This window comes from Staurois parvus, unplaced genomic scaffold (genome assembly GCF_062004578.1).
Source record: "Staurois parvus isolate SC_StPar_1 unplaced genomic scaffold, SC_StPar_1.0 ptg002758l, whole genome shotgun sequence".
Taxonomy (NCBI): domain Eukaryota; kingdom Metazoa; phylum Chordata; class Amphibia; order Anura; family Ranidae; genus Staurois; species Staurois parvus.
In genome coordinates, this window is record NW_028320554.1 from 20,280 (window position 1) to 33,000 (window position 12,721).

Sequence of the window (12,721 nt, forward strand, 5' to 3'; positions counted from 1 at the left end):
GGCAGGAGAGAGACAGGCAGGGGGAGACGGGCAGGAGAGAGACAGAGGCAGGCAGGAGAGAGACACAGAGACAGGCAGGAGGGAGAGAGACAGAGACAGACAGGAGAGACAGACACATAAAGGCAGGAGAGAGAGAGAGACGGGTGGGCAGGGGGGAGAGAGACAGAGGCAGGCAGGAGAGATACACACACAAAGGCAGGAGAGAGATAGGCAGGAGGGACAGGCGGGTGGGAGACAGAGAAAGGCAAGAGAGAGAGACAGAGACAGGCAGGAAAAAGAGAGAGAGAGGCAGAGGCAGGCAGGAGGGAGATATACAGTTGTGGTGAAGAGTGCCCCCTCCTGGAGAATCGGGAAAATACAGGGCGGACGAGGGGAGAGAGACACAGAGACAGGCAGGAGGGAGTTATGCAGTGGTGAAGAGCGCCCTCTCCTGGAGAGTCGGGAATATACAGGACGGACGATGAGTGAGCCGGCAGAACCCATTTCTTGTATTTCTTCTGCGATTCCTATTCTGTAACTGGAGGTGACACCAGAATGGGCCAATCAGAAAACAACATGGCGACAAGTCAACCAATGAAATGCTCCCTCCCCCCCCACATTCAATAGTTTGTGTAACAAGCATGCACACAGTGAAGGACGCAGCCTCCATGTTGTCCCCTCATTCTCCATTGATATATGGCCTGTGTGTTAAGAGGTGTCACAGGCAGAGCCCAGCAGGGAGCCCCAGAGCTCTAACACATTTCGGGCTTGTCTACCAGAGCTGTACAATTTAGCACCTCGTAAAAAGATACCTCAGCCTTCCCGGGAGTTCAAGGCATTCCTGAGAAGCAGGAAACCAGATAACCTTTTTAAACATCCATTTGTCCCCTATGCCTCCTATCTTGGAATATGAGAGACTTGCATAAAAACCGGACATATCGTCAGATTGGCCACGAGAGGACGAACAGTTTGATAGGTCACTCTCCTTGGCCGGAATACATAGAAAAGTAGATGTCATGAACCGTTCAGTGTATCATTTCATAATTCCTATCCAATCAATCTTCAGACGTGTCTGCATAATAATCTGCCCGCAGGTGGAATGTCACTTGTGCATAGGAAAGTTATGGGCCAAAATAGGAGTTATGGGAGATTTTGGCTCTAGTTGAGGTATTCACCCACACCTCCACGCCCTAAAGGGGGTATTGGTCCTTGACTTCAGAGACACCCCCTGCTGGGGACTACAAAATAGGCTGTCAGGCCTAAGAGAAAGAAGTTGAAGAATTCTCCCATTTAACATCAATACCACCTGGGGAGACCCGTGCCCTTTCACTCTGAAACTTGGATCTGCTTACATCCAAGGCTTCATGGCAAGTACCTGAACCCTTTCACCTCTCTGATATCTCTTTGCTGTGCTGTTGGTCTCTGTATATTTATATATATATCTTAGTTACATCTTTTCTGTAAATATTTTTATTGCACCCGTTTGACCTTTTAGTAATAAATCTTTCCTTCTGAAAATGCTGAACTGTTTCTATAGCTCTTTATTGCAATTTACAAATTCCTGCCTCTAAAGAGAACGCTACTGTGTGTGTTTAACCCTCTGTGTAATCTGCCTGCGGTGACCGTATTATACAGACGATTATCTCAACCATCATAGTGTATTTCTGATATTGCCGAGTTTCCTCTTTCTCTGTACAAAAAGGGGGTGGTGGCAGTGTGAAGGGTTAATTGCCTAATTAACCTGACCCAGTAACAATCGCCCAGGCTGCCGGTACATCGATTGTGGTCCATTAGCTGGAAAATCGTTGTGCAGGGTGCAGCTGGGTGTGGCATGGTTACGTACGTGACATCGCGGTTTCAGATTGGCTAGTCCTTCGGTCACGAGTTTGGTGAGAAGGTCTGGGGTACACAGGAGAGCAGAAAATGATATCTCCTTAACCATCCTAGCAGGTATGTCATATTTCGTATCTAACCATTCAGCAGATGCGTCTGCATATTAATCATCTAGTGGCAAGGCTGCTAAATGCACCAAGAATAAGTTATAAACCATGACATCAGCTGGGAGAGTTTTTAGTTCTAGCTTGGGTCTCCGCCCCAACACCCCTCCCCAAAGGAGACGATTGGTTCTCTGCTTCAAGGAGACACCCTGCTGAGTTCCTAGAAAAAGCTGAGTTGACAGAAGTTGAAGATTCTCCCTTGTAACATCGAAACCAGCTTCGGGAGATAAGGCCCTTTTGGATCTGAAACCTAATCTGCTTAAACCAGGACGTTTGACAAGTACTTTATCTCCCTAAATTCCTTTCTGTTACCTCTTTGCTGTGTTATTGCTCTCTGTATATTTATATATATATTGGTTACATCTTTTCTGTAAATATTTTCATTGCACCCTTTTGACCTTTTAGTAATAAATCTTACTTTCTGAAAGTGTTGAACTGTTTCTAAAGCTCTTTAATGCAAACTAAGAACCTCTGCCTCTGGAGCGCTACTGTGTGTTTTAAACTTCGGTATATCTCTGCCTGCGGTGACCGTGTTATACAGACGATTATTCAACCATTATAGTGTTATTGCTGATATTGCCGAGTTTCCTCTTTCAAAAAGGAGGTGGTGGCAGTGTGAAGGGTTAATTGCGTAATTAATCTGACCCAGTAACAATCACTCTCAGGCTGCCGGTACATCGATTGTGGTCCATTAGCTGGAAAATCGTTGTGCAGGGTGCAGCTGAGTGTGGCATTGTTACGCACGTGACATCGCAGTTTTAGATTGGCTAGTCCTTCGGTCACGAGTTTGGCGAGAAGAGATGGGGTCTGATGCCGCGATCGTCACAAGGTCCTCCAACTTTCCCATAACCGAGGTCCTCCAACTCCCCCATAGCTGAGGTCCTTCAACCCCCCCCCCATAGCTGAGGTCCTCCAGCTCCCCTATAGCTAAGGTCCTCCAACCCCCTCCCCCCATAGCTGAGGTCCTCCAACTCCCCCATAGATGAGGTCCTCCAACCCTTCCATAGCCGAGGTCCTCCAACCCCTCCATAGATGAGGTCCTCCAACTCTTCCATAGCTGAGGTCCTCCAACCCTTCCATAGCTGAGGTCCTCTGACCCCCCCCCCCCCATAGATGAGGTCCTCCAACTCTTCCATAGCTGAGGTCCTCTAACTCTTCCATAGCTGAGGTCCTCTGACCCCCCCCATAGCTGAGGTCCTCCTTTCCACTTATTCTTTTTGTTGCCCTTCAATGAACTGTAATTCACCGTGTCCTTTTTACTGCATGAGAGTAGTCTGCTGGCTTTGTCAGCTGTGACTTCACATTGCATGTTTCCGCTAAGGCTGTCCACAAGCGCCCCCAGATCCTTTTCTATGACCGATCCTCCCAGGGGAGCCCCCACTAATGGGGATAACTTTACATTTCTCAATATTCAACCTCATCTGCCATGTGGTTGCCCAATTAAGTGGCTTCTTACCCGACGTTCACAGCCAAGCTCTTTCCAGAAACGCAGTACAGTCCATTGAACATGATGTCCTCTGGGACACGTTCACATCTTCGCGTTGTCACCCGCTGCGTTTTTTTGGAAAGGGTCAGGGGCTTTTTTTTAATGCAAAACATTGCATTTTTGGTTCTAAAGACTACCATGGGAACATTGCAGAAAAGCATGCATTGCGTTTTTGCCGCATTTTTGATGCGCTTTGTGTTTTAAATCTGCTCATCAGCAAAAAAAAAAACAAAAAACAATGCAATGCAGAAACGTATCAAACACAACCTGCATAGGTGTGAACTTAGACTTAGGGATGAGTTATAGTTGGCCTATAAGGAATAGTGTTCCAGGGTTAGGTGATAGTTGGCCCTGTTCCAGAGTTAGGTGAGGGGTGCACCTGGGGGCAGAGGTGTTCCTGGCTTAGGTGACGGGTGGACCTGTGGGCAGTGGTGTTCCTGGGTTAGGTGACGGGTGGACCTGTGGGCTGCAGTGTTTCAGGGTTAGGTGACGGGTGGACCTGTGGGCAGAGGTGTTCTTGGCTTAGGTGATGGGTGGACCTGTGGGCAGCAGTGTTTCAGGGTTAGGTGACGGGTGGACCTGTGGGCAGTGGTGTTCCTGGGTTAGGTGACGGGTGGACCTGTGGGCTGCAGTGTTTCAGGGTTAGGTGACGGGTGCACCTGTGGGCAGTGGTGTTCCTGGGTTAGGTGACGGGTGGACCTGTGGGCAGAGGTGTTCCTGGGTTAGGTGAGGGGTGGACTTGTGGGCAGCGGTGTTTCAGGGTCAGGTGACGGGTGGACCTGTGGGCAGAGGTGTTCCTGGGTTAGGTGACGGGTGGACCTGTGGGCAGAGGTGTTCCTGGGTTAGGTGACGGGTGGACCTGTGGGCAGTGTCACTACTGGTAGCATGAGGACATACCTGGACCCTACAGAGGTTGTATAAGCAGTCCAACTCCTCCAGGATGGCACATCAATATGTACCATTGCCAGGTTTGCTGTGTTTCCCAGCACAGTCTCAAGAGCACGGAGGAGGTTCCAGGAGACAAGAGCACGGAGGAGATTCCAGGAGACAGGCAGTTCCTCTAGGAGTGCTGGACAGGGCCGTAGAAGGTCCTAACCCATCAGCAGGACCGGTATCTGCTCCTTTGTACAAGGAGGAACAGGATGAGACCTGCCAGAGCCCTACAAAATGACCTCCAGCAGGCCACTGGTAGGAATGTCTCTGACCAAACAATCTTCATGAGGGTGGCCTGAGGGCCCGACGTCCTCTAGTGGGCCCTGTGCTCACTGCCCGGCACCATAGAGCTGGATTGGCATTGGCCATTGAACACCAAAATTGGCAGGTCCACTACTGGCGCCCTGTGCTTTTCACAGATGAGAGCAGGTTCACCCTGAGCACGTGAAAGGGTCTGGAGAAGCTGTGGAGAACGTTCTGCTGCCTGTAACATGGTTCAGCATGGCCGTTGTGGTGGTGGGTCAGTGATGGTCTGGGGAGGTATATCCATGGAGGGACACACAGACCTCTACAGGCTAGACAATGACATCCTGACTGCCATTAGGTATCGGGATGAGATCCTTGAACCCACTGTCAGACCCTATGCTGGTGCAGTGGGTCCCGGGTTCCTCCTGGTGCACGACCATGCCCGGCCTCATGTGGGGAGAGTATGCTGGCAGTTCCTGGAGGATGAAGGAATTGATACCACTGAATGGCCCCCACACTCTCCTGACCTAAATCCAATAGAACCCCTCTGGGATGTCATGTTTCGGTCGATCCGACGCCAGCAGGTTGCACCTCAGACTGTCCAGGAGCTCAGTGACACCCTGGCCCAGATCTGGGAGGAAATCCCCAAGGACACCATCCGTGGTCTCATTAGGAGCCTCCCCCAACATTGGCAGGTATGCATACAAGCACGTGGGGGCCACACAGACTACTGAGGACCATTCTGAGTTGCTGCAATGACATTTCACCAACATGGACTCGCCTGCGGCATCATTTCTTCACTTTGATTTTCGGGGTGTCTTTGATGGAAATGATCGACCTACAGAGGACTGAATGCAAACAATGAGACATCCTTAAGTTCCTCACCCATCACCCAGTCCAGATCAGTGTAGAGATCCAGCAGGAGATTCGTCCCCATTGAGGTCTGATGGGTTCTCAGAGTTTTCCTCTCATTTTTTGGAGCCGTGTATAAACCCAGCCTGAGATCGGCCGGAATATGGAATAACCAAGACCACACCCTTCATTAAAGGATTTATTGATGTCAGCGGATTCCCTTCCCGGTAAAATGTAAACAGGTCAACAAAATATAATCTCTGAGATAATAACGATCGGTAAAGTCATGTACACTACGAATGCAGCCTGGATCACATTGGTATTGCCTGATTACATCATTTTCATGGCTGATGACATCACAGTTCGGTCTCATGTCATGACTATCCTATGTCAGGACTTCCCCACTATCCATGTGTTGTCATCTGCGGGGGAGGGGGGGGGGGGTGATCCTCAGCTAGCCTCTTCATCGGACACCTGCTCACTCGGGATGAGGCGAAGGTTGGCGGCTCTCACGCTGGTTAGGCTGGCACAGATGGCCATCAGGTCCGACACACCCTGGAGGGTAACCCCTGTACCGTCCAGGTTGACCTGCACGATGGAAGAATGTCTCAGGAAACGGAGACCTGGTGGTGGGAGAGAGAAAAATATGAGACAAGATGAGTGAGGACAGCACAGGACCCTTCCAGGACCTCCCTACCTCTCAGGTTGCTGGGTGGCCAAAAGCATGTGGACACCTGACCATCACACCTAAATGTATGTTCACCCCTCCTAATAACAGAGGTCAGCTCCATAAAGACATGGAGGACCAGTTTGGTGAGGAGGAACTTGTGTCCTGCACAGAACCCTGACCTCAACCCTACTGAACACCTTTGGGATGAATTGGAACCCTGATTGTGACCAAGAGCATTTTGTTGGTGTTCAATGTGAGGCCAAATACACGAGCCAGGTCTTCTCATCCACCATCAGTACCTGACCTCACAAATTCCCCCAGACACCCTCCAACATCTTTGTAGGAAGCCTTCCCAGAGGAGCCAGAGCTCCGTAAAGGCATGGAGGACCAGTTTGGTGAGGAGGAACTCCAGTGTCCTGCACAGAGCCCTAACCTCAACCCTACTGAACACCTTTGGGATGAATTGGAACCCTGATTGTGACCAAGGACAGTTTTGTTGGTGCCCAACACATGAGCCAGGTCTTCTCATCCACCATCTGTACCTGATCTCACAAATTCCCCCAGACACCCTCCAACATCTTTGTAGGAAGCCTTCCCAGAGGAAGCAGAGCTCCATAAAGACATGGTTTGACCAGTTTGTGCAGGACGCTCAAGTTCCTCCACACCAGAGAACGGACCTGAATTTTTCTGAAAACCTTTAGGACTAATTGGAAATTTCAGGAGAGGCCATGATTTTAGAATGAAATTTCCAAAAAGCTCAAAGCCCTCAACTCATCCCTACTAGGATGGACTGGAATCCCGATGGTGAGCCAGGACTTCTCCTCCAACATGGACACGGACTTGGAATGAAATGGAGGTGGGGTGGTCAGACATTTTGGACCATACAGTGTAACATGACGTCTTCATAGTCATGTTCTTAAACTTTTCCTAATTGGGGGGGTTGGGTTCATCACTTTTTGGATTTTTATTAAACTGTCACTGGAAACATTCAAGATGTGGGATCATCATTGACTCTTCCTCTACCATGGACACAGGACAAAGCCACCGCCGCAGGAGATGGAGCTGCTTCCTCATGGTCCTCACGCCACCTAACCAGACTCCAACGTCAGTAAGTCCAACAGAGGGAGACCTGCTCCCTGCGTCATAAACCACCCCCGGTGTGTCCTCTGCCACCCCAACAGGTCCCATGACCCCAATCTGCCACCCCAACAGGTCTTGTGACCCCCGTCCACCCCCCAATGTGTCCTGTGACCCGTGTCCCATGCCCCCAGTCTGATCCCGCGACCCCAGTCTGCGCACCCCCCCCCCAGTGTCCCGTACCTCCAGTCTGACCCCCAATGTGTCCTCTGACCCCACTCTGCCCTACAGCGTTTCATGCATGACCCCCACTGTGTCCCCTGACCCCAGTCTGCCTTATTATTATTATACAGTATTTATAGTTGGCTCAGCGCTGTACATTACAGAGGGGACAGAACATGTGACAGAACAATACCAATACAATGTGATACATGAGGGGTTAGAGGGCCCTGATCCTTGGAGCTTACAATCTAGGAGGGAGGGGATGGTGGTACGGGAGGAGATAGCTGTGGGGGAAGGGGTGGTAGGAAGAGTGGAGGTGGTCGGCAAGTTAGCAGGGGGTGGGGTAGGCTTCCCTGAAGAGATGGGTTTTCAGGGTGCGCCTAAAGGAGAGGAGAGTAGGTGATAATCTGATGGGTTGGGGCAGGGAGTTCCAGAGGATGGGGGAAGTCCTGGAGGCGGGCATGGGAGGAGGAGACCAGGGAACTAGAGAGAAGGAGGTCTTGTGAGGAGCGGAGTGTGCGTGTTGGGTGGTACTTGGATATTAGGTCAGTGATGTAGTTCGGGGCAGTATGGTGGACGGCTTTGTACGTCAGTGTTAGGATTTTGAATTTGATCCGTTGGGCAATCGGAAGCCAGTGGAGGGATTGGCAGAGGGGGGTGGAGGACACTGAGTTGAGGCCAGTGGAGGGATTGGCAGAGAGGGGTGGAGGACACTGAGTGGAGGCCAGTGGAGGGATTGGCAGAGAGGGGTGGAGGACACTGAGTGGAGGCCAGTGGAGGGATTGGCAGAGGGGGTGGAGGACACTGAGTGGAGGCCAGTGGAGGGATTGGCAGAGGGGGGTGGAGGACACTGAGTGGAGGCCAGTGGAGGGATTGGCAGAGGGGGGTGGAGGACACTGAGTGGAGGCCAGTGGAGGGATTGGCAGAGGTGGATGGAGGACACTGAGTGGAGGCCAGTGGAGGGATTGGCAGAGGGGGGTGGCGGAGATGGAGCGGTTGGACGAGTTTGGCAGCCGTATTCAGGATGGACTGAAGAGGGGATAGCCAGCGGTGAGGCAGGCCAGTGAGGAGGGAGTTGCAGTAGTCCAGTCGTGATATGATGAGGGAGTGGATGAGCTGCTTAGTGGTTTCTAAGGTTAGGAACGTGCGGATTTTGCGATGTTGCGGAGGCGGAGTCTGCATGTTGCGGAGGCGGAGTCTGCATGTTGCGGAGGCGGAGTCTGCATGTTGCGGAGGCGGAGTCTGCATGTTGCGGAGGCGGAGTCTGCATGAGTTTGTTAAAGATTGGACTTGGGGCTGGAAGGATAGGTTGGAGTCCAGAATGACACCCAGTACTCTGGCCTGTGGGGCGGGTTTGATATTGGCGTTGTTGGATGTGATGGAGAAGTCAGTGGGGGGTGGGGTCCGGGCTGGGGGGGGGGGAAGACAAGAAACTCGGTTTTGGAGAGGTTCAGTTTGAGGAAGTGGAGCGACATCCAGTCTGATATGTTGCTCAGTAGGTGTGTGATTCGGGCGGAGACCGAGGGGGTGAGGTGGGGGGCGGAGACCGAGGGGGTGAGGTGGGGGGCGGAGACCGAGGGGGTGAGGTGGGGGGTGGAGACTGAGGGGGTGAGGTGGGGGGGTTGAGAGATAGATTTGTGTGTCGTCGGCATAGAGGTGGTAGTTGAAGCCGTGAGAGTGTATGAGTTGGCCAAGGGAGGAGGTGTAGATGGAGAAGAGAAGGAGCCCGAGGACAGAGCCTTGAGGGACCCCAACAGAGAGGGGGAGTGAGGGGGAGGTGGCAGCATTATAGGTAACGCTGAAAGAGCGCTGTGACAGGTAGGATGAGAGCCAGGAGAGGGCGGAGTCTCTGAGGCCGAGGGAGTGTAGATTAGTAAGGAGGAGGGGGTGGTGGACTGTGTGGAAGGCCGCAGAGAGGTGGAGGAGTAGGAGGAATAGTGGCCATTAGCTTTGGCAGTTAGCAGGTCGTTGGAGAGTTTGAGTAGGGCGGTTTCGGGGGAGTGTAGGGCGGTGTCGGGGGAGTGTCGGTGGAGTGTAGGGTGGTGTCGGGGGAGCGTAGGGCGGTGTCGGGGGAGCGTAAGGCGGTGTCGGGGGAGTGTAGGGGGGTGTCGGGGGAGCGTAAGGGGGTGTCGGGGGAGCGTAAGGGGGTGTCGGGGGAGCGTAGGGCGATGTCGGGGGAGCGTAGGGGGGTTTCGGGGGAGTGTAGGGCGGTGTCGGGGGAGTGTAGGGCGGTGTCGGGGGAGTGTAGGGCGGTGTCGGGGGAGTGTAGGGGGGTGTCGGGCGGTGTCGGGGGAGTGTAGGGCGGTGTCGGGGGAGCGTAGGGGGGTGTCGGGCGGTGTCGGGGGAGCGTAGGGCGGTGTCGGGGGAGCGTAGGGGGGTGTCGGGGGAGTGTAGGGGATGGAGGAGGTTGAGGTGAGAGCATAGGTGGGTGTATAACCTATCATGCATACCCAGTCCGACCCCCAATGTGTCCCATGACCCTACTCTGCCGTATAACATATGTGACCCCAGTCTGACCCCCAATTGGTCCCATGACCCCAGTCTGCCCTATAACATCATATATCCAGGGGTGGACTGACAAGTCATGGGGCCCCCAGGCATTAGGGGATCATGGGGGCCGTGTCCTCACCCACACCCAAAAAAGCCTATGAAAGGTACCAGGGGCATCTCATGGGGCCCCCTACTGAGCCCGGGCAGTGCCCAAGTGCTTGAATGGTCAGTCCACCCCTGCATGTATGACCCCCAATGTGTCCCCTGACCCCAGATGTGTCCTGTGACCGCAGTCTGACTTGACCCCCAATGGGTTCTGTGACTCCAGTCTGCCCCCCAATGGGTCTCCTGACCCCAGTCTGCCCTATAGCACATCATGTATGACCCCCCCCAATGTGTCCCCTAACCCCAGTCTGCCCCCCAATGGGTCTCCTGACCCCAGTCTGCCCCCCAATGGGTCTCCTGACCCCAGTCTGCCCCCCAATGGGTTCTGTGACCCCAGTCTGCCCCCCAATGGGTCTCCTGACCCCAGTCTGACCCCCAATGGGTCCCGTGACCCCAGTCTGACCCCCATCTTCACATACCTTTGTTGGTGACCCTCGTGCGGCTCAAGTTGACTTTCAGCAGATTTCTGCAGTTCTGGATTCCGAGTTTCAGGACATTATCACCGACCGGCGTGTCGGAGAGGCCGAGGACCTGCGTGGGAGGAAACGTCATCTATTGGACATTCACCGGGATAGCCCCGCCCCTCAGTCACCCTCTGATTTCTCTTGATATAACATCCCACAATTATGGTGAGACCCCCAGAACAGGTGGAGGCGGGCTGGAGAAGTCCCACCCCCGCGGAGTACTGAGAGACAAGGAGAAGACTGGCAGTCCCCAGGGGCCACCAACAACATGGCCGCCAGCACTGACCCCAGGATACGGAGGTGCAGTGAGCTCATTATAATTTCCTGTGGCCCCTTCTGCTCCAGGGGACCCTCACAGGACAATACAGACCAGCACATCAGGACACAGTGTTACCCTCCCACCTTACCTGAGCAGCCAGGGACCTGGAGGTCCACCTACATCCGGAGCTCCCAGGGTTATATAGGGGACAAGGAGAGGTGGTGGGGGGGTTGGGGGGCCATTGGAAGACACGGAGCCGGGTGTACTACTCGACCACAACCTGTCTCAGCTGCACTGAAGTCCCAACCCGTGGTTCCTGTCCTGCACAGTGCACTCCCCACTGGCCGGGAGGGCGGGGCCTCCATGGATTGAACTATTTTTCCAGCACAACGGACAGATGCTCGATTGAATTGAGATCTGGAGGCCAAGTCAACACCTCAAACTCATAGTGTTCCTCCAACCATTCTTGAACCAATTTTGCAGTGTGGTGGGGCGCACTATCCTGCTGGAAGAGGCCACTGCAAGCAGCGAATACTGTGTCCACGAAGGGGTGGAGTTGGTCACCAACGATGTTTAGGTAGGTAGGACGTGTCCAGTAATGGGAGGAGCCAAGGTGTCCCAGCCAAACATTCGCCAAAGAATCACACGGCCTCCGCTGGATTGGCTTCTTCCCAAAGAACAGGCGAGTCCAACGCCGTTCCATCACCGGCCAGATCAGCATTATGGCGGCCTGCCTGCAAGACCGGATATGCAGAGCCCCCCCCAGATGTCTAGAACCCTCCCCCCCCCCCCCCTTCATACGTCTAGAACCCTCCCTCTCCCCCCCCCTTCATACATCAGATGTCTAGAGCCCCCCCCCCCAGATGTCTAGAACCCTCCCTCTCCCCCCCCCCCCCCCTTCTCCCCCCCCCCCCCCCTTCAACGTCTAGAACCCTCCCTCTCCCCCCCCTTCAACGTCTAGAACCCTCCCTCTCCCCCCCCTTCATACATCAGACGTCAAGAGCCCCCCCCCCATCAGATGTCTAGAACCCCCCATACATCAGATGTCTATAGCCCTCCCCCCCCCTTCATACATCAGATGTCTAGAGCCCTCCCCCCCCATCAGATGTCAAAAACCCCCTCCCCCCCTTCATACATCAGATGTTAAGGGGGAGGGGGCTCTAGACATCTGATGTAAGGGGGGGGGGGGGAGGGCTCTAGACATCTAGAGCCCTCCCCCCCTTCCACAGATGTCTAGAGCCCCCCCCATCAGATGTGTAGAATTCCCCCCCCCCCCTCCCTTCATACATCTGATGTTAAGGGGGGGGGGAGGGCTCTAGACATCTAGAGCCCCCCCCCCCTACATCAGATGTCTAGAGCCCTCCCCCCCCCCCAATATATATACAATGTATATACTGTGCTCCCCCCCTGTATACAATGTATATACCGTGCTCCCCTCCCCCCCCCCGTATACAATGTATATACCGTGCTCCCCTCCCCCCCCCCCCCGTATACAATGTATATACCGTGCTCCCCTCCCCCCCCCCCCGTATACAATGTATATACCGTGCTCCCCTCCCCCCCGTATATACTGTGCTCCCCTCCCCCCCCCCCGTATACAATGTATATACCGTGCTCCCCTCCCCCCCCCCCCGTATACAATGTATATACCGTGCTCCCCTCCCCCCCGTATATACCGTGCTCCCCTCCCCCCCCCCCCGTATACAATGTATATACCGTGCTCCCCTCCCCCCCCGTATACAATGTATATACCGTGCTCCCCTCCCCCCCTGTATACAATGTATATACCGTGCTCCCCTCCCCCCCTGTATACAATGTATATACCGTGCTCCCCTCCCCCCCTGTATACAATGTATATACCGTGCTCCCCTCCCCCCCCCG

The 12,721-nt window shown here is 53.9% G+C and overlaps 1 protein-coding gene across 1 annotated transcript; it reads right to left on the reverse strand.

The window, feature by feature from the left end:
- Positions 1-5,679: 5,679 nt before the first annotated feature.
- On the reverse strand, positions 5,680-11,549 carry LOC149429175 (uncharacterized). The gene is made up of 2 exons (XM_089666652.1): positions 10,537-11,549; positions 5,680-6,116 (listed from the first exon to the last, which is right to left on the reverse strand). The coding sequence occupies exons 1-2, from the start codon at positions 10,667-10,669 to the stop codon at positions 5,944-5,946; spliced, it is 306 nt and encodes a 101-aa protein (XP_089522778.1). The 5' UTR covers positions 10,670-11,549; the 3' UTR covers positions 5,680-5,943.
- Positions 11,550-12,721: the final 1,172 nt, after the last annotated feature.

Coding starts and splice junctions, on each gene's coding strand:
- LOC149429175 (XM_089666652.1), bottom strand. CDS start 10,669: ATGACGTTTCCTCCCACGCAGGTCCTCGGCCTCTCCGACACGCCGGTC. Junction 6,117..10,536: donor CACGAGGGTCACCAACAAAG/GTATGTGAAGAT, acceptor TCCCACCACCAG/GTCTCCGTTTCCTGAGACAT.